Below are 22480 nucleotides of genomic sequence, written 5' to 3'. Positions count from 1 at the left end.
TTACTTTCAACATAAGCCTACCATGGGGAACCTTATCAAATGCCTTACTAAAATCCATGTACACTACATCCACTGCTTTACCTTCATCCACATCCTTGGTCATCTCCTCAAAGAATTCAATAAGACTTGTAAGGCAAGACCTACCCCTCACAAATCCGTGCTGACTATCCCTAATCAAGCAGTGTCTTTCCAGCTGCTCAGAAATCCTATCCCTCAGTACCCTTTCCATTACTTTGCCTACCACCGAAGTAAGACTAACTAGCCTGTAATTCCCAGGGTTATCCCTATTCCCTTTTTTGAACAGGGGCACGACATTCGCCACTCTCTAATCCCCTGGTACCACCCCTGTTGACAGTGAGGACGAAAAGATCATTGCCAACGGCTCTGCAATTTCATCTCTTGCTTCCCATAGAATCCTTGGATATATCCCGTCAGGCCCGGGGGACTTGTCTATCCTCAAGTTTTTCAAAATGCCCAACACATCTTCCTTCCTAACAAGTATTTCCTCGAGCTTACCAGTCTGTTTCACATTGTCCTCTCCAACGATATGTGTGGAAGAACAACTGGCTGAAGCCCATGGGGCTCTTCTGAAATATTCATGGCGGTTCTTCAACACCTTTGACACCAATAGTTCATCAAACCACAATGACAGAGGCAGCGCTTGCACAGATATAGGTTGCAGCTAGTCCCCAGGCTCATGGACTCTCCAAGTCTCAGGCACCCAGACAATGTCCAACACCGACATTCAAAGCAATGGTGCAGAAAGACAAGCAGGCTGTCTCCACTCCAGCTACATGAACAGGGAAAGCACAATATAGGAACACCTGAAAGTGCTCACGTAAATGCGCACAATTGCATTGGGAGTCACTGTAGGTGACATTTTATTGCATAAGGTTTGGAATAATGAAAGAATTTTATTGAGGTGTCGGAAGTCCCACCTACCAGCTGGAGAGATGGCGAGAGAAGTGGGCTGCCTATTTTTGGTAAGGCCTACTAAACCATAGGCCAATCAGGCAGTAGGCGAGGCCAAACGTGGGTCAAGACCTGGGGGACAGCGGTCTTGCATACCGAAAGCCTCTGGACTCCAGTTCTTAGCGGCACCACTGGGTTGTGGCAGCTGCTGGAAGGACAGGCACCCAAGTCCAAGGATCATGAAGCGACCAAAGCTACAGGTAAGTCATTTTGGGCGGTGGTGGGGTTTGCTGGATGGGGGCCGTGAGGTGAGGATGCAGGGGAATAGTCAGTAAGAGTTGAGGATGCCTCTCAGTGGGCCTCCCCTTCCTGGTATCCAGTCCATCATTCAGGCACTAATTGCTTTCAATCGATGACCCCCTTCCCCCAGGAGGTACATACCAGAGGTGGTGCGATAATATGCACTTAAGTGGTAATTAATTGGACACTTAAAGGCCTAAATAGCCATTGAGTCGGGAAGGTTCACTGTGGGTCTTCCTGCCCAGAACTAGCGGAGGCAGGAAGACAGGGGGGTTCCAATACACCACCATCCCACCTAATTACATGCCCTTCAAACTTTCAAAATTCGATCCAGCGTGTCAAAAGAAAGGTCTTGCTTTGCATTGTTATAACCCGTAAGAGATCTATGGAGATGGCCCAATTAGCCTCCCCATGAGCGTCCTAGAATACGAGCTTCGCACTGAGGGGCGATGGCCCATCAGCAGAGTAATGGACTCCAGCTAAAAGCCAGCTCAGATGGGAGCCGAGCATGAGTAGTCCCGGCTGGGACTTTGCGTATATAGTTTACTGTGTAATAAAATAAGTTTCTTTTTGCCTCTCGTTTTGGACTCCGCTGTGGCCACTAAATTGGCGACGAGGGTAAAAGTGAAGATAAAGCAGGCACTGCTAACTGTTGGAAGAAGGGTCATCTCCTACCACATTACCAGAATAAGGTTTGCACTGATTTAAAAATGTTGCTCTTTGGGAGACTTTATGTGTTCCATGCTAGTGTAGAAGATTGGAGAAAATACGGAGAGCATATGCGCTACTTTTTCATGGCTAACGCTATAAGTCATGATGATCTACTGTCAAGTCATTCTCTTGACTGCCTGTGGAGCCCACATCTTCAGTGTGATAAAAAGCCTCACGTACCCCGCAGCCTCAGCCTCCAAGACCTGAAGAAATAGCAATAGTGGCAAACCATTATGACCTCAAGCTGTCGGTCATCGTGCAACATTGCTGGTTTAACTTGGTTGAGAGGATCCAAGAGGAGTCTGTTCTGAGCTCAAAGCGTTTGAAGAAACTAGCTGAATTTTGAGATTAGGAACATTCCTTTCTTAAGATGCTGCGGGAATGGTTGATTTGTGGCTTGAACAATATGGTAACCCAACAAAAGTTATTGACTGAGCCATTGTTAGACCTTAAGAAGGCTGCAGAAATTTTGCTTTCAAGAGAAAGTGCAGAAAAGGAAATACAGGAACTCCATGGGATGGAAGTGAACTGTATGGAATGTACTCCATCCTGGCATTCAGCGCCCTCTTGATAAGAAACCCCAGAACCCGGTCTTGGGCCAAACACTGCCGAGGCCAGGCCCAAGGATCCAGGACCAAATTAACGAGGTAAGATACATTCCCCGAATCCGTAGAGGGAGACCCCAGACGATATGAGGCGTGCGGCCAGAGAAACCTCAGGAATCAAAAGCCACAGGGCGGCCAACAAATCCGTTGTCCAATCCGAAGTAGGTGCTAACACAGAGCCTACTCGTTTCATTTGGAACAGCCCGATGGCGAACGCATGCAGCTGGATTGCATTGCGGCACCCAAGTTCCTCCCATTCGGATTACCGTTCACGTAAACAGTCACCCTTTCATAATGGAATTAGACCTGGGGGCAGCAGTCCCGGTCATAGGTAACAAATGTTTGAAAAAATCCAGTCAGGTTGTCTTTACATGACTAGCAACCTACATGGGGGAGGCATTTGCCATAGCTAGGACCATGATGACCCTGATGATTTTCGGGTAGCAATCTGTAACTCTACCGTTGTTTGTAATAAAAGGACGCGGCCCTAGCCTGTTAGGCTGCGAATGGCTTCAATGCCTTTAACTAGATTGGCAGCGGATTTTTCGGATGCGTGCTGGAGGCGTCTATGAGGTGTTGGAGAAATGCCCCAAAGTTTTCCAAACCGGGCTGGGGAAAATCAAGGGAGCCATGTCGACCTTGAAGCACAACCGGAATATTTTTGGGCCCGCCCGGTCCTCTATGCACTACTGACAAAGGTTGAGGCAGAGCGCAGCCAGCGAAAGGGCCTAGGGATCATTCAGCTGGTAACATTTGCCGATTGGGCTGCACCAGTAATCCCTGTCCTTAAACCGGACAAACTGTTCGATAAAATTGACTTCATCTGGCATGCTGATGCACTGCGATCTCGCCAAACCACTGGTCATCATATGCGATTGCTCGCCATATGGCATTGGTGCCGGAAACTGCCCAACAAATTAAAGGCTTTTTCAACTAATACAGCAGTCATAGATGGAATCCTCTTATGTGGAACGCGTCGTGGAACCACACAAAGGTCAGGACTTTATACTGTGAGATCTGCATAATGGGCACCCAGGCTTACCAAAAATGAAAATGCTCTGCCAAAGTTATGTCTGGTGGCCAGGCCTAGATGCAGAGATGGAACGACTGGCTCAGCAGTGTTCCATTTTTCTTTTCTTTTTTAAAAAATATATTCTATTCAAGTTTTTTGGCCAAACATAACAATACGTAGTGTTTCTTTTACACAACAATAAAGCAATATAAATAACTGTGGCCAGTTTTAAACAAATAAATAAGTAATATATAAACAAAAACAAAAACAAAACTAAATGGCAACTGCCTTGTCCAAAATAAATACTCTCCAAAAATACAATCCAACAATCCAATATACAATTACATATACCAAATACCTATACATATACAATAACATCCCTGAGAGTCCGTCCGATTCCTCCCCCCCGCCCTCTTCCCCCCCCCCCCCCCTCCCCCCTGGGTTGCTGCTGTTGTCTACTTCTTTTCCATTCCCTCTATCTTTCTGTGAGGTAGTCGACGAACGGTTGCCACCGCCTGGTGAACCCCTGAGCCGAACCCCTTAACACAAACTTAATACGTTCTAACTTTATAAACCCTGCCATATCGTTTATCCAGGTCTCCACACCCGGGGGTTTGGCTTCCTTCCACATTAACAATATCCTGCGCCGGGCTACAAGGGACGCAAAGGCCAACACGTCAGCCTCTCTCGCCTCCTGCACTCCCGGCTCTTCTGCAACCCCAAATATAGCCAACCCCCAGCTTGGTTCGACCCGGACCCCCACCACCTTCGAAAGCACCTTTGCCACCCCCACCCAGAACCCCTGTAGTGCCGGGCATGACCAGAACATGTGGGTGTGATTCGCTGGCCTCTCGAGCATCTCGCACACCTATCCTCTACCCCAAAAAATTTACTAAGCCGTGCTCCAGTCATATGCGCCATGTGTAGCACCTTAAATTGTATCAGGCTTAGCCTGGCACATGAGGACGATGAGTTTACCCTACGTAGGGCATCAGCCCACAGCCCCTCCTCAATCTCCTCCCCCAGTTCTTCTTCCCATTTCCCTTTCAGCTCATCTACCATGATCTCCCCCTCATCTCCCTGTATATGTCCGCTACCTTACCGTCCCCCACCCATGTCTCTGAGATCACTCTATCCTGCACTTCCTGCGTCGGGAGCTGCGGGAATTCCCTCACCTGTTGCCTCGCAAAAGCCCTCAATTGCATATACCGAAATGCATTCCCTTGGGGCAACCCATATTTCTCTGTCAGCGCTCCCAGACTCGCAAACGTCCCATCTACAAATAGCTCTCTTAGTTGTACTACCCCAGCTCTTTGCCATGCTCCAAATCCCCCATCCATTCTCCCCGGAACGAACCTATGATTGTTTCTTATCGGGGACCACACCGAAGCTCCCGTCCCTCTCCTATGCCGTCTCCACTGCCCCCAAATTCTCAATGTAGCCACCACCACTGGGCTTGTGGTGTATTTCTTTGGTGAGAACGGCAACGGCGCCGTCACCATTGCTTGCAGGCTAGTCCCCCTGCAGGATGCCCTCTCCAATCTCTTCCATGCCGCTCCCTCCCCTTCTCCCATCCACTTACACACCATTGAAACATTGGCGGCCCAGTAGTACTCACTTAGGCTCGGTAGTGCCAGTTCCCCCCTGTCCCTACTACGCTGCAAGAATCCCCGCCTCACTCTCGGGGTCTTCCCAGCCCACACAAAACTCATAATGCTCTTCTCAATTCTTTTGAAAAAAGCCTTCGTGATCACCACCGGGAGGCACTGGAACACAAAAAGGAATCTCGGGAGGACCACCATTTTAACCGCCTGCACCCTACCTGCCAATGACAGGGACACCATGTCCCATCTCTTGAAATCCTCCTCCATCTGTTCCACCAACCGTGTTAAATTAAGCCTATGTAATGTACCCCAATTCTTGGCGATCTGGATCCCCAGGTACCGGAAGTCCCTTGTTAACTTCCTCAACGGTAAATCCTCTATCTCTCTGCTCTGCTCCCCCGGATGCACCACAAATAACTCACTTTTCCCCATGTTCAGTTTATACCCTGAAAAATCCCCAAACTCCCCAAGTATCCGCATTATCTCTGGCATCCCCTCCATCGGGTCCGCCACATATAGCAACAAATCATCCGCATACAGAGATACCCGGTGTTCTTCTCCCCCCCTAAGTACTCCCCTCCACTTCCTGGAACCCCTCAGTGGTATGGCCAGGGGTTCAATCGCCAGTGCAAACAATAACGGGGACAGAGGACATCCCTGCCTCGTCCCTCTATGGAGCCGAAAATAGTCAGACCCCCGTCCATTCGTGACCACGCTCGCCATCGGGGCCCTATACAGCAACTGTACCCACCTGATATACCCGTCCCCAAAGCCAAATCTCCTCAACACCTCCCACAAATAATCCCACTCCACTCTATCAAATGCTTTCTCGGCATCCATCGCCACCACTATCTCCGCTTCCCCCTCTGGTGGGGGCATCATCATTACCCCTAGCAGCCTGTGTATATTTGTATTTAGCTGTCTCCCCTTCACAAACCCAGTTTGGTCCTCATGAACCACCCCCGGGACACAATCCTCTATCCTCATTGCCATTACCTTGGCCAGAATCTTAGCGTCCACATTCAGGAGGGAAATAGGCCTATAGGACCCGCATTACAGCGGGTCTTTTTCCTTCTTTAGGAGGAGCGATATTGTTGCCTCTGACGTAGTCGGGGGCAGCTGCCCCCTTTCCCTCGCCTCATTAAATGTTCTCATCAGTAGCGGGGCCAGCAAGTCCAAATATTTCTTATAGAATTCAACTGGGAATCCGTCTGGTCCCGGGGCCTTCCCCGCCTGCATGCTCCCAATCCCTTTCACTACTTCCTCCGTCTCAATCTGTGCTCCCAGCCCCATTCTCTCCTGCTCCTCCACCTTAGGAAATTCCAGCTGATCCAGAAAGCACATCATTCTCTCCTTCCCGTCCGGGGGCTGAGCTTCATATAGTCTTTTGTAAAATGCCTTGAACACTCCATTCACTCTCTCCGCTCCCCGCTCTATCTCTCCCTCCTCATCTCTCACCCCCCCTATCTCCCTCGCTGCTCCCCTTTTCCTCAGTTGGTGGGCCAACAACCTACTCGCCTTCTCCCCATATTCGTACTGTACACCCTGTGCCTTCCTCCATTGTGCCTCTGCATTACCCATAGTCAACAAGTCAAATTCTACATGTAGCTTTTGCCTTTCCCTGTACAGTCCCTCCTCCGGTGCCTCCGCGTATTGTCTGTCCACCCTCAGAAGTCCTTTCAACAACCGCTCCCTTTCCCTACCCTCCTGCTTTCCTTTATGTGCCCTAATAGATATCAGCTCCCCTCTAACCACTGCCTTCAGCGCCGCCCAGACCACTCCCACCTGTACCTCCCCATTATCATTAAGTTCCAAGTACCTTTCAATACACCCCCTCACCCTTAAACACACCCCCTCATCTGCCAATAATCTCATGTCCATTCTCCAGGGTGGAAGCTGTTGTTTTTCTTCCCCTATCTCCAGGTCCACCCAGTGTGGAGCATGATCCGAGATGGCTATAGCCGTGTACTCCGTCCCCGTCACCTTTGGGATCAGTGCCCTTCCCAAAACAAAAAAATCTAATCGTGAAAATACTTTGTGTACATAGGAGAAAAACGAAAACTCCTTACTCCTAGGTCTACTAAATCTCCAGGGATCTACTCCTCCCATCTGCTCCATAAAATCCTTAAGCCCCCTAGCTGCAGCTGGCCTCCTTCCGGTCCTGGAACTCAATCTGTCCAGCCCTGGGTCCAGCACCGTATTAAAGTCTCCACCTATTACCAACTTCCCCACTTCTAGGTCCGGGATTCGCCCTTACATACGCCTCATAAAATTGGCATCATCCCAGTTCGGGGCATACACGTTCACTAATACCACCGCCTCCCCTTGCAGTTTGCCACTCACCATCACGTATCTGCCCCCACTATCCGCCACTATAGTCTTTGCCTCAAACATTACCCGCTTCCCCACTAGTATGGCCACCCCCCTGTTTTTTGCGTCTAGCCCCGAATGAAACACCTGCCCCACCCATCCTTTGCGTAGTCTAACCTGGTCTATCAGCTTCAGATGCGTCTCCTGAAGCATAACCACATCTGCCTTAAGTTTCTTTAGGTGTGCGAGTACCCGTGCCCTCTTAATCGGCCCGTTCAGCCCTCTCACATTCCACGTGATCAACCGGGTTGGGGGGCTCGTTACCCCCCCCTTGACGACTAGCCATTTCCTTTTTCAATCCAGCTCCTCACCCGGTTCCCACGTAGCTGTATCCCCCCCAGGCGGCGCCCCCCCGCCCCGACCCCCCCCTCCCATACCAGCTCCCCCTTCTCCCCAGCAGCAGCAACCCAGTTAACCCCCCCCCCCGCTAGATCCCAAGCTAGCGTAATTGCACCCCCCATGTTGCTCCCAGAAGTCAGCAAACTCTGGCCGACCTCGGCTTCCCCCCGTGACCTCGGCTCACACTGTGCGAGGCCCCCTCCTTCCTGCTTCCCTGTTCCCGCCATGATTACCATAGCGCGGGAACAAAGCCCGCGCTTCCCTTTTGGCCCCGCCCCCAATGGCCGGCGCCCTCAGCTCCTCATCCTCCCTCCCCCACGACATGGGGAAGAGAGAGAAGTTACAGGGTCGCAGGTTTAACAACTTGGGAAGTCATCTCTTCCCCCTTTTCCCCCCTTCATCCCACATATTCACCCCCCCACCTTTGTCCAAAACGTTCTTTTTCTGGCCCGCTCACTCTAGCTTCTCCTCGACAATAAATGTCCACGCCTCATCTGCCGTTTCGAAGTAGTGGTGTTTCCCTAGATGTGTGTCCCACAGTCTTGCCGGTTGCAGCATTCCGAATTTGACCTTCCTTTTATGCAACACCGCCTTGGCCCGATTAAAGCTTGCCCTCCTTCTCGCCACCTCCGCACTCCAATCTTGATATACGCGGATCACCGCGTTCTCCCACCTACTGCTCTGAGTTTTCTTTGCCCATCTGAGGACCATCTCTCTGTCCTTGTATCGGAGAAATCTCACCACTATTGCTCGAGGAATTTCTCCAGCCCTCGGTCTTCGAGCCATAACCCGATAGGCTCCCTCCACCTCCAGCGGACCCGTCGGGGCCTCCGATCCCATTAACGAGTGCAGCATCGTGCTCACATATGCCCCGACGTCCACCCCTTCTGCACCTTCGGGAAGACCAAGAATCCTTAGGTTCTTCCTCCTCGCATTATTCTCCAGCACCTCCAGCCTTTCCACACATCTTTTGTGTTGTGCCTCGTGGATCTCCGTTTTCACCACCAGGCCCTGTATATCGTCCTCATTCTCAGTAGCCTTTGCCTTCACGACCCGAAGCTCCTGTTCCTGGGTCTTTTGCACCTCCTTTAGCCCCTCAATCGCTTGTAATATCGAGGCCAACAGCTCCTTCTTCATCTCCTTTTTGAGTTCATCTACGCAATGCCGCAGGAACACTTGTTGGTCAGGGCCCCAGATTAAACTGCCTCCTTCCGACGCCATCTTGCTTTGTGCCTGCCTTCCTGACCGCTGCTCTAGAGGATCCACCGCAATCCGGCTACTTTCCTCTCTTTTTTCCATCCGTGTCCAGGGGGGATTCCCTTCTGGATTACCGCACAGTGTTATTTGCCGTTAAAATTGCCGATGGGGCTCCTATTAAGAGCCCAAAAGTCCGTTCCACCGGGAGCTGCCGAAACGTGCGACTTAGCTGGTCATCGCCGCACCCGGAAGTTCTGGGGTTCCATTTTTCTAGCCATTCAATGTGATCAGAGGTCCACAGGATGTCATCCACTACTACTTCAAAGGTGACGATTGAAAAACTGTGACTCTTGTCTAGTACACAGTATCCTGGACGTGTTGGTCACCAACAACGACACGCCTTTCACAGCGAATACTTTGAGAGTTTTGTGGAGGCAAATGTTCGGGACATCTGCATGGTTCAGTACCACCCCGCTTTGAATGGGTTTGCTGAAAAGGTGGTGCAAACGTTTAAGAGGTTTGAAGTAGCAGATCTCAGGGTCTCTTGACACACGACGAGCCAGATTTTTATTTTGTTACCATACCAGCCAACACGCAGCGACGGGTGTAGCGCCGGCAGAGATTTTAATGGGCCGAAGGCTCCGGACATTACATGTGGAATATGTGTGCCTTCTGCGTCATGGAACTAAAATGCTGCCAGAACTAAAAGGAACAAACATAAGATAGATCTTTGTCCCACATAATTTATTTGTTATAAAACCATTAGGAGATCACGTGATACAACCAGATGACTTTGCAAAAGACTCCAACGAACATGTTTTCGAATATACTTAAAAATATGACCTGCCAAATTTTTTGTACTACAGCTAGTAAATGAGAAATTTTAAGTAATTAAAATCATATATCATAACACATACCTTGAAGATTCATGGTAATAAGTTTTGATGGCAACAGGTTCGCAAGAAAACGTTCCGTTCCATAAAAGACAAATGCACTGCAATCTCTCATCATCTCTTCCCAATTTGCATGACTATGAAAGAAGAATGGACATATTGTTGATTATTTAATTTGAAAATGAAAGCATGCAATTTGGAAGCTTAATGTGAGCAGGAATTTGGATAATACAATTCTTCAATTTAGCGTATTTCAGTAATGAAGCATATGTCAAATTTTGGATGATAATAACTATAGACCAATGCTAATATATTAACAAATAAAGTAATGCACAAGTATTACTGAAAAAGCTATAGATCAAGATCTACATTTCTCTTCAGAAATTCAAAAAATCCATTTGATTGTCAGATTTTATAGGAAGGGATCAGTGAGGAAAAAGTAATTTCCTCCATTTAGAAACAGATCTTTGGTCATCTGAGCACAAACTTTGACCTTTGAACATAATATTCTGGCACTATGTTTCAGTTAGGGATCCCTAAAAGTGAGTTTCCTCAGGCAAACCTGCCACTCTAATTGTCCTACCTGGCCAGCTGATTCCAAAAATCTGTTTCTAAATGTTTCACTGACATTTCTTTCCTCAGTAACTGACATTTATATTGCCCAAAATTGCAGATTACTTTTTAATTGTGCACTCAAAACAAGATTAAATTCATCAATCGACTTATAGTCTTTTAATTATTTCATTAAAGTTTTAACTTGAAGGCTGAATGCTCTCTTGGGGTTCTCCAATGTTTTAAATATTATCACACCAGCTATTCAACCACTCTATCATTTATTTTGTTCTAACATCCATAATAGTTTCTTGTCTATGGTTATGTGGCCATCCCTAGCCCCAAATTGAATACGCTTTTCTATATTTGATTGGACCCATTAGTGTGCAGATGTTTTCCAGTTTGAAGCTCAGTTGAGCTTTTTGGTTTCTTATCAATTTCATACAAGATCCTGCAGTTGAGCTTTTTGGTTTCTCATCAACTTCATACAAGATCCTTGACAATGTGAATGGTGGAGAGGATGTTTCCTCTGATGGAAGAATCTAGAGCTCGGGGTCATTGTTTAAAAATCAGGGGTCGCTCGTTTAAGACAGAGATGAGGAGACATTTTTTCTCTCAGAGGGCCGTGAGTCTTTGGAACTCTCTTCCTGAAAAAGGTGGTGGAAGCAGAGTCTTTGAATATTTTTAAGGCAGATGTAGATTATAGATCAGCAAGAGTTTGAAGATTATGGCAGGTTGGGTGGGAATGTGGAGTTGAGGTTAGAATCAGATCAGCCAGCATCTTATTAAATGGCAGAGCAGGCTCAAGGTCTGTGCCTTCTTCCTGCTCCGAATTTGTATGTTCTGTCATTGTTACATTGTCTGCCGCTATTCCTACTTCACTTACCCTGCTGCTAAAACTCTCTTCTATGATTTTGTTATCTCTAAGTTCCATTTTTTTCCATGTCTGTCTTTTCCACACAAACTCTCCCATCCAGAACCCCATTGCTCATAGATATACAACATTAAATCCTGCTCAACCTTATCATCTTACAACCCTCAAAATAATTTTCCAAACTCCAGATATTTATTTCATAATCTTAATCCTCACCTTCAAATTGTTTAGTCGTAACTGCCAACCGATCTCTTCAATTTACTTTAGTAATACAATCTAGTTTGCAATCTCCTTTCTTCTACTTTAGAGTGTGCTATGCAACCACATACTCTAACCCCATTTCCATCACAACTGTAATCTGGATTTCTCTTTAAAAATTAGTTGCATTTCTCCCTACATTAGTCGCATTTCCCCCTACATTCAGAGGCCTTCTCAAAAGTCCTTACACCATAGAAAGCATCCTATCGGGCTGCATCACAGCCTGGTATGGCAACTGTTCGGCCCAGGACCGCAAGAAACTTCAGAGAGTCGTGAACACCGCCCAGTCCATCACACGAACCTGCCTCCCATCCATTGACTCCATCTACACCTCCCGCTGCCTGGGGAAAGCAGGCTGCATAATCAAAGATCCCTCCCACCCGGCTTACTCACTCTTCCAACTTCTTCCATTGGGCAGGAGATACAGAAGTCTGAGAACACACACAAACAGACTCAAAAACAGCTTCTTCCCCACTGTCACCAGACTCCTAAATGACCCTCTTATGGACTGACCTCATTAACACTATACCCTGTATGCTTCATCCGATGCCAGTGCTTATGTAGTTACATTGTATATGTTGTGTTGCCCTATTATGTATTTTCTTTTATTCCCTTTTCTTCTCATGTACTTAATGATCTGTTGAGCAGCTCGCAGAAAAATACTTTTCACTGTACCTCGGTACACGTGACAATAATCCAATCCAATCCAATCCAATCCTTACCTTTGGTAATCATTCCCTCACTCTTTCGACATCCCTTGTTAACTGTTCAAACTTGTCCACGAAACACTTTGGGATGTTTTGTCAAATTATAAAGATTTATTATAAATAAATGTTATTGTTTTTTCCTTCCTTCTTTATAGGTTGTTGATTTAACTTCATGTGATAAAAGTCAGTATTTTTTGCAGCCATTAGGTTACAGCAAATGAGAGCAGCATGATGACGCAGTGGATAGCACTACTGCCTCATGGTGCCGAGGACCCGGGTTCGATCCCGGCCCCAGGTCACTGTCTGTGTGGAGTTCGCACATTCTCCCCATCTCTGCGTGGGTCTCACCCCCTCAATTTAAAAAGATGTGCAGGGTAGGGGAATTGGCCACACTAAATTTCCCCTTAATTGGAAAAAAAGAATTGGGTACGGCAAATGCAAAACAAACAACAGATTAGAATGGAAGATATAATTCAGTATTCGTTTGAACCGTCTACCCTTTATTATTATAGATTTTGACAAAATTCAAAAAGCATTTAAAAACTCAACACACCTTGGGACATACTCACTGCCCATAACTCCATCCCAGTGTGCTGTGAACTGCAAAGCATGTTTTTCTATAATTTCTGTCATGACTTTTATCGGACTGAACACTCCTAGAACAAATACAAGCAAATTAGCTGAGTATAGTTCAATTCTACCTGCTTTTTATATAATGCTCTTAATAATTTTTTGATAATAATATTCAATTTGTTAAGTTCAGATGTGCAAGTCTTTTATGTAGTAAAAACAATGCAATGGATTTGTAGGTGGTGTTCGGAGTACTTGATTTCCTGCATGGAAAGGTTTAGAAAAACTTATTTGTAAACAAATGTTATGGGCCAGGGTTTAGAAAACCCCAAAGTGATCATGGAGTTCACCTGACCCACAACACTTAATAGATTGTGGTACGGGGCCACTCTACAGGGGTGGTAGAGCAGAAATGGAAAAGTATTTTTTAAAGCAAAACAATGTTTATTCTATGAACTCAAGTTAACCTTTTTAAAACATACAGTGAACATCTTAGCAACCATTAATTCAAATACAACCCCCAAAGAATACAATACTAAGTAATCCTTTAAGCTTTCCTTTTAACATCCATAAGACTTAAAACACCTTTTACCAGAAGCACATCAGGTTAAAGTCACTACTGTTATTAGTTTTAAATCACCAGGATCGATTTACAGTGTTTAGATTTCAGAGAGAGATTCATACACCTTCTGTGACTGCAGCTATCCAGCTCTGAAAACAAAACTAAAACACACCCTGCAGCAAACAGCCTATAATGAAAGTAAAAAGCTGACAGACAGCCCAGCTCCACCCACTCTCTGACATCACTGCAGTAATACACCCATTTCTTAAAGGTACTCTCACCACAGATACTTTTATCCACACCCATTTATGAACACCCATTTCTTAAAGGTACTCTCACATGACACAAAATGAAGCACTGCTAATGTTTTGGTAGAATACATGATTAGAATAATCTTTATTAATTTCACAACTAGGCTTACATTAACACTGCAATGAAGTTACTGTGAAAATCTCCTAGTTGCCACATTCCGGCGCCTGTTTGCGTACACGGAGGGAGAATTCAGAATGTCCAATTTACCTAACAAGCACTACTTTCGGACTTGTGGGAGGAAGCCGGAGCACCCGGAGGAAACCCACGCAGACATAGGGAGAACGCGCAGACTCCGCACCTGGCACCCTGGCATTATGAAGCAACCAATGTGCTAACATGACGCCCTATGAAGCTACTCAATTGAATAATACAACAAACTGTTTCAGCCTCAACCTCAAAAGACACGCTAATGTGACATGCTTCTATTTCCTACTGTCTTACTATGGCCCTTTGTGGCTTTTCTGTGCCACCACAGGTGACCCCCCTCTCCCCACCCACCACAAACACCGTGCGGCACAGCTGATGAGCAATGGAAATGACCGTTGACTTCAGTGGGACTGGAAGATCCCATTAGCGGCCAATGCAAGCCACCTCCTCTGCCAGGAAAACTGCTGCGGGGAGGATGGAAAATGCTGGCCAATGTCTAGCACTGATCCTTAACACTTCAGTCACCATGCTCCAGACATCACACTGAGATGTCTGGAGCAATATCTCAAAATATTTCAACATTAACTGACCTTTAATTAATTCTAGTGCATGGTGATATTAGTTCTAAAAGAGTACCTGAGCAATAACTTCAATGCACAAGCCAAGTTAGCAATTAAACATCTCACCTGTACTTTATGAGACACAAGCAATACCAATTGACATCAACTACGAATACAATACACTGCTTTGTTAAATAGATTTATGTAGGGAAATCAAATTGCAGGCATCAAACACGGGGTTCCTGTTTTGCTTTGAAATTTGACAAGCAATATTAGAAAATAAAAGCACATTTATATTCTGTTACCTGAGTCACTCGTTTCATCATAAGGATCTACAATGTCTGGCAAGTCCAATTAAGGTTAAACAGGAGTTAACATGCAATCGGGCCCATTTATACCGTCATCCAGCAGCACATTTCTATTGTTGGCAATATGCTCCCAAATGTCCGATATGAACTACCCATCACTCAGCTTCCATGTGAATAGTGTGAACTTGTAAAATTGGTGCTGTAGTGTTTGATCTTCAGGAATTATACCATTTGAAATGCCAAAATTAATATCATTATCAGTGCGGAACAAACAATACAAGAATCACTTTCACTCTTTGGATTACTATTTTACAAAGCACAGGGCAAAAGGGATCTGCTTCACCCAAAGAGTTAGAAGTAAATCTGACCTCCAACAATCCTGCAAGTGGGGAAGAAGGAAGCAATTGAATTTAGAATTATTCTACTTCTGTACAGCCTGAATCAAATCTTCGGAAAGCAATTAAAGAGAGGTTAAATAAACCACTTTTAATTCAAGTATTAGGAGATGAAGAGGGCAACTTCCTTAAAACATCATTAATTAGTTGGGGTCGGCATTCCTATGCTTAGAGAGTAAAACAAAACCAATCAGGATTCCTGATTTTGATCATTTTTCAGCTGCATTTGAGTATTTTACTTTTTCTGATTAATTCATGGGGTCGTCAAAGCCAGCACTCTGAATTGTCCTTGAGAAGGTGGATGTGAGCCTCCTCTTTGAACTACTGAAGTCCATGTAATAAAAAGCGTTCCCACAGTGCTGTTAGGGAGGAATTTGCAGGAATTTTGACAAGCAACCTAAAACATCATTAATTAACTAAACAATGACCAAGGGTCAGCTTTTTGTCTAGCTATGGAGGCAGGTATGGGTCTGACTTTTGTGATTCTGGTGATGATATCAGAAGATTGCAAGTATAGGTCCTGGAATTTTTGAATAATTTTTGCACTGATTAAATTTTTCAGTGCCTTCCTGACCCTGGGATATTTTTGTGTGGCCTTTTTGTGAGTTGGGAATGATTGAATTGCAATCGTGCATGCACTTATTCTGAAGTTGACGACACCATTGTGAGTCCTATAGGATATTTGAATTTCCAACCCCCTCCCCACCCTCACAATTTGTATGTGCTGGAGTGAGTTTTTTATCCTTAAACGACTGCCAAGTTGGAGAATTCATAACCACTGGTGGAGGCCTCCTGAGGAGTAATGAGCATCCTGACAGGTAAGTATTAAAGGTTTTGACAACTTCAAATATCACCATAAAACCATTGAATTCCTACAATGCCATTCGGCCCATTGTGGCTGCACCAACCCTCTGAAAGAGCACTCACCCCAGCCCTATCCCGTAACCCCACCTAATCTGTGCATCGTTGACATCAAGGAGCAATTTTAGCTTGGCCAATCCACGGAACCAGTATTTCTTTGGTCTGTGGGAGGAAACCGGAGCACCCAGAGGAAACCCACGCAGACACACGGGGAGAAAGTGCACACAGTCACCCAAGGCAGGAATTGAACACGGGTCCTTGGCGCTGTAAGGCAGCAGTGCGAACCACTGAGCCACCGTGCTGCTCCAGTCACCAAGAGACGCTGTATTGTAATGAAGAAGTATGTTAATTTAGTAATTCATTATAGGACTTTGTCCTGCTACGGTCAGTTGACTGTTACATTGACCAGCTTGTTGAAAGGTTGTAATGCATTAGAGTACATCTTCCATTAGAAAAAAGTGGCATAACATATTCGTGACTATAGAAACAAATGGTGGGAAACTCCCTGTTGTGTTTTGGACAGAAATTTAAATGTCTAGAGATCTTTACCTTTGAAAAGAATTGCCCTGATGCTGCAAATATGGCATCTGTAGCTTAGAAAATCTGTCCAACTGTTTTTCAGATTTTATTCCTTCAATTATTTATCCAATTCCCTTTCTGAAAGATACAATTTAACCTACTTCCACCACATTTTCAAATACAGCACTCCAGACAACAATAGCTCTGTGTGCAAATCAATGTTTTCTCATGAGATCAGAAGAAATTGTAGCAGGAATTGACCATCTGGTCACCCAAGACTACTTCGCCATGTAATAAGATTATGACTGATCTGACTGGAGCTGAATGGAAGGTGAATAGCAGTATTTAGTACTGATACTTTACCCAGTAAACTTGAGAATTAGATACATCTTTTTGGAAACCCTTATTTTGATATTCCAATATCAAATCATCTACATCCAGTTCGACTTCCAGCCATACTGTTGGAGTGATTTACAGAAGGGGAAACTGCTGAAATTTCCAACCATGCAGGTGGAATTGCAATATTTGGGCGCGATGTACCAGCTACTTCACGCTCTTGCTTGAGTGGGAGCGGCGGTTAGATCGTGGGAGAGGCCAAAGTCGGGAATCACGCTGACCACCGGTCGGTTTGCGGTCTAACCAGCCCGCTTCTGTTTCCGAGATCAGGATCCTGTCACGGCAAGGTGAGAAACCAATAATCACCAATTATATTCAATCTCTAGACCATTAACGGGAATGACCCCATATCTAATGGCCTCCAATGATCTCACCATCTCCCCAGCATGTGGTCATGTGGGTGCTGATTAGTACACCTTTTGAAAATCGTGAAGCCGGTGAAGTAGCTACTGTGGGGATTTGTGGAGGTGAGTAGCCATCTTCAAACCCAGGCAGTGAGCGTGGAGACACTGGCGTTGCAGCCCCAGTGCTTGGTGGGGCAGGCGGAATCCCAGGGGGAGGCCTCGGCTGGCGGGGCGGGAGGGGAGGGTTGTCCCAGCGCCCGTAGGTCCGGCATGTCACCCTCTGAAATGGCTGTACCCATAATGGCGGGAGCTAAGGCCTATCTGTCCACCTGACCACTCATAACCCGCACTGACTATGGCGGTCTCCATACGCACAGTCAAAGGCTATTGCTAACAGGGAATTGGCAATGATGGTAATGTGAGCACTTCACAGCCCCAAGTGTATTCCCTTGTGTAGGCGTGCCATGTTGCAGATACGTAGCATCCCAATCAGTCTGTGCGGCCTGGACACACTGCCTGAACACTGGAGGCTGCAACACCACAGAGGCAGAAGGCAACATCCAAACATCTCCAAGAGCTGGACCTCAATGCTGGGGACATCCCTGCAACCAGAGAGTGGTACTGTGTACTGGGCAGAGAACCAGCTCCCAGTCCAGGTAATGTTACTAGGGGTGTCTGGGATACAGAGTCTGGGCTCTGGTGCCTGGGGATGCCCGCTGCGGTGCATGTACAGGGCGTGTTGGGCAGTACCCTGAGGGCTGGCAGGGGATGTTGAGGGGTGGGGGGGGGGCATGGGGACCAGAGGGTACTGGGCTGGAAGCCATCGTTGGTGTTTGTCTCTCACCCTCTCCAATTCCTTACAGATATTACACAAGATGGACATCGGCTGCCGTCGCCACCACACAGGGAGGCTCCAGGTTATCGCCAGCACCCTCTCCTCCCTGGTGCCCCTATTGCCCTTGGAGCCTGCATGGAATGGAGGGTCAGCTGGAGTGAGTTCCAGAGGCCTCTGCGTCTTCTGGCTCTGCCAGCCCTGGCGATTTGCCAAAACCGCTTTGTGGTGTTGATGCCCTTAGTGATGCTCTTCTGTGAGCAGGCCATGCTCTGCAGTTAGATCACGCCCTTTATATCTATACCTTAGCAATGGCTCACATTAATCAATGTCATCATAAGTAAGAAGTCTTACAACACCAGGTTAAAGTTCAACAGGTTTGTTTCAATGTCACTAGCTTTCTGAGCGCTGCTCCTTCCTCAGGTGAATGAAGAGGTATGTTCCAGAAACATATATATAGACAAATTCAAAGATGCCAGACAATGCTAGGAATGCGAGCATTAGCAGGTGATTAAATCTTTACAGATCCAGAGATGGGGTAACCCCAGGTTAAAGAGGTGTGAATTGTGTCAAGCCAGGACAGTTAGTAGGATTTCGCAGGCCAGATGGTGGGGGATGAATGTAATGCGACATGAATCCCAGGTCCCGGTTGAGGCCGCACCCATGTGTGCGGAACTTGGCTATAAGCTTCTGCTCGGCGATCCTGCGTTGTTGCGCGGCCTGAAGGCTGCCTTGGAGAACGCTTACCCAGAGATCAGAGGCTGAATGCCCTTGACTGCTGAAGTGTTCCCCGACTGGAAGGGAACATTCCTGCCTGGTGATTGTCGCGCGATGTCCGTTCATTCGTTGTCGAAGCGTCTGCATGGTCTCGCCAATGTACCGCACACATGAGTGCGGCCTCAACCGGGACCTGGGATTCATGTCGCATTACATTCATCCCCCACCATCTGGCCTGCGAAATCCTACCAACTGTCCTGGCTTGACACAATTCACACCTCTTTAACCTGGGGTTACCCCATCTCTGGATCTATAAAGATTTAATCACCTGCTAATGCTCGCATTCCTAGCATTGTCTGGCATCTTTGAATCTGTCTATATATATGTTTCTGGAACATACCTCTTCATTCACCTGAGGAAGGAGCAGCGCTCAGAAAGCTAGTGACATCGAAACAAACCTGTTGGACTTTAACCTGGTGTTGTAAGACTTCTTACTGTGCTCACCCCAGTCCAACGCCGGCATCTCCACTACATAAGTTGCAGTAAAGCTACATTTATATTGCGGTGACAATAAATGTGCTCAAAAGGATAATAAGCATATTTTGTTGGTAATAATAAGTTACCTTTTCACAACATATCCCTTTAATCATATTATATAAACTGTTTATCAGGTTAGAATTGATACTTTCAAAGAAATGATGCAAAGGATACATTTGAAATTGTGAGTGTTGACTGGAAAACAGCTTGGTGGTAAAACACGATTAATTGGTATCTGTAATTAAAAGGAAAACAAGTGGCACACTTAAACTATCGCAAACATCAGACTATTATATTCAGTAACATCCAGCAATACAAAAAAATACTTCAAGTTTTATTAACTACATTCGGATTTTGTATCCCTTGATTTAAAATAGGCAACAGGGGTTAAATCTTGTGGAGTCTGCTGTAAATTTGGTGGGACTCCAAATGGTGGTTAGAAGCTTGGTTAGAAAATGTTTGTTGGACATCTTGGCCTTCAGGTGACACTGGCTGTTCAAGGAAGGACAGGAACACTCTAAATTGGAACTTCCCACTTTTAGATCTTCAGTTAATTCCTGGCATTGCTAGGGTACACTGGATTGACAGAGAATAAGAACGACAGGTGTGAACCCCACTAAGGGCTTCTGTAAATCGGAAGGTGTATTGTTGAAGTTTCTAAGTGGCCTCCAATAGAGTGCCCTAATCCCATTCTTTCTGGATGTCCACTCAAATTGTTCCTGAGTTTCGTGGATCTTTTTGTAGCTTGGTTGGGGGAAATTCACACTGCAAACTCCACAGTTCAAAAGCCTCATGTGTCACTGTTGCACTCATCCATACGCTTCCTCACAATGTTTTTTTTCAAAACTGTTCCTATAAATTTCACCTGAAAGCTTTTGGATTTTACTCTCTTTTATTTCAATATTATTTTTTTTAAAAAGCTGCAGAGTAGAAAGTGCTTGAAGATCAATACAAATATTACACCAGTATGTTTACAGAAATGGTGCAGTCTAAAAAATTAAGATGCACACACATAATCCAAATTCAGATCAGAGACACAAATCTCGTCAAATATATTGAATCTTAACCCATAATTTTAAGGGAAACCAAGGCCTAAGGAAAGACTTCAATAAAAGCATTAAAAAAACTGACAACTTAGTGGATGTATTTAATTGCGTTGTTAGGAAATAATTAATGACTTAAATATTTTTATTTTGTTTAAAACCTTATTTCTGATATTAGAAATTACAGTTGCAGGCTGTTGAAATACCTTTTTAGAAAGTATTTCAGGCATTTAGGGGGCCCGTGCTGAAGCTGTACAATCAGCCTGAGATACACTTTTACTATAAAATAAGTCATTTTGTCACAATTCACGACATCTTTAACACCAAAAATATCTATCACCTAAGCATCCATAGGAATAATAGGTATGGAAAGTACTTTTAATGAATTTTCAATGAAATGTACACCTTAGAATAGATTTTAAGACTGTGTAGATGATTCAGAGAAAGAAATATCAAACACTGATTATATTTGGTTACCAAAATTTAAAGTCTTTTAAAGTAATCTTTGAACCCCAAAAACCTGCAGTTATACAACTGCGTGAGCACTGAAACATAACTACTAACATATTATAATAATCAAAATCATTGTTAAAGTAATTATGACCTAACATTAATAATGTTCATTAATGTTAAGAATGATAGAGGCCTGAATATTACGCTTTCCCTCGGCAGGTGTGGAGACGGGGACGTGGGTGGAGCATGAAACTGTGTGAACGAGATTCCCTTCAGGTTCCATACCCGGATACGATTTTACAATGGGGCAGGCAGGGCCTCGGACGGGAAGCACACCCTTTCCATAATTATGGCCCTTAAGCAGCAACTAAATGGCCACAATGGCCTTTTCCCTCCCAGCCTCATATTTAAGGCTGGCAGGTGCTGGAGAACTCATCGTGGGAAATAGAACACGTTCACATCCTTGACCTCAGACAGGAAAGTTGGGGGGCATCTCCATTGCAAGCTCCCTTCCGACTGGGGGCATCTTCCCCTCACGGACCGGATGCCTATGAACCAAATCCTACTTTCCCCGATTCCCCCGGCCTACATCCTGAATACCAAATTGCCCTCCACAACTCCCCAACATCCCCGATTGTCCAATTCCCGGGACCCCTGCCACTTATCTTCATCCTGGCTCCCTGCATGTAGTCCCAGTTACGGTGCTTTCAGTGCCCCTTCTGGCTACTGCAGCATCATGCCTGGATGGGCCAGAGAGCTGTCAGACAATCTGACTGGCCAGCAGCTCTCCAAGACTTCCAAGTGTGAAAGATTGTCCCGCCTTCTGCCAATCAATGCTCATTTAAGTGTAAAATGGCAGTAAGCCTGTCAGAGTCAGTATGGATGGGTTCCCTGCTGACTATCTGGATAGTGGGGACCGAGCACACACCATCTGTAAAATACTGGTTATAGAGCAAAATGCTCTGTTAACAAACCCAATATTGTGTAATGTAGGTATATTTAACTTGTGTAGAATTGGGCATTTGTGTTACATGTGTTTCAAGGGAATAGCATTAATGAGATTCCATCTTTGATATTTGGACTATAATGGTGGCATGTGGCAAAAATGCGATTAGAACCATAGAATCCCTACAGTGCAGAAGGAAGCCATTCAGCCTATCAAGTCTGCACTGACCCGCTGAAACAGCGCCCTACATAAGCCCACTCCCACACCTATTTCCCGTAGCCACCTAACCTGCACATCCTTGGACACTAAGGGGCACTTTTTTTATCATGGCCAATCCACCTAACCTGCACATTCTTGGACTGTGGGAGGAAATCGGAGCACCCAGAGGAAACACACGCAGACACAGGGAGAACGTGCAAACTCCACACAGTCACCCGAGGCCGGAATTGAACCTGGTTCATGGTGCTGTGGGGCAGCACCGCTAACCACTGTGCCACCTTGTTGCCTCTGTTAGAAGATTCTTTATTCTTAAACAATTATGCCAAATTATGGGTACGATTCAGTGAACTTAGAAATCTGGCTTTGGGCACGTTTGGTGGGTGTTTCCTGGCAGCTGCAATCCTGTGATTCGCTCTGCTATTCAC

The 22480-nt window shown here is 45.7% G+C and overlaps 1 protein-coding gene across 2 annotated transcripts in view; it reads right to left on the bottom strand.

The window, feature by feature from the left end:
• cfap46 (cilia and flagella associated protein 46) overlaps positions 1 to 22480 on the bottom strand; it is a 368598-nt gene that overhangs the window by 24432 nt on the left and 321686 nt on the right. For both annotated transcript variants that reach the window (XM_072479134.1, XM_072479136.1), the window contains 4 exons: positions 19569 to 19629; positions 14791 to 14826; positions 12888 to 12990; positions 9968 to 10080 (listed from right to left, as the gene is read on the bottom strand). In XM_072479134.1, the coding sequence (XP_072335235.1) occupies positions 9968 to 10080; positions 12888 to 12990; positions 14791 to 14826; positions 19569 to 19629 (313 nt within the window). The remainder of the gene's footprint in view (positions 1 to 9967; positions 10081 to 12887; positions 12991 to 14790; positions 14827 to 19568; positions 19630 to 22480) is intronic.

Source organism: Scyliorhinus torazame, chromosome 16, assembly GCF_047496885.1.
Source record: "Scyliorhinus torazame isolate Kashiwa2021f chromosome 16, sScyTor2.1, whole genome shotgun sequence".
Taxonomy (NCBI): Eukaryota; Metazoa; Chordata; class Chondrichthyes; order Carcharhiniformes; family Scyliorhinidae; genus Scyliorhinus; species Scyliorhinus torazame.
The sequence above is the reverse complement of the archived record's forward strand: the minus strand, read 5'-3'. Positions and strand labels throughout refer to the sequence as shown.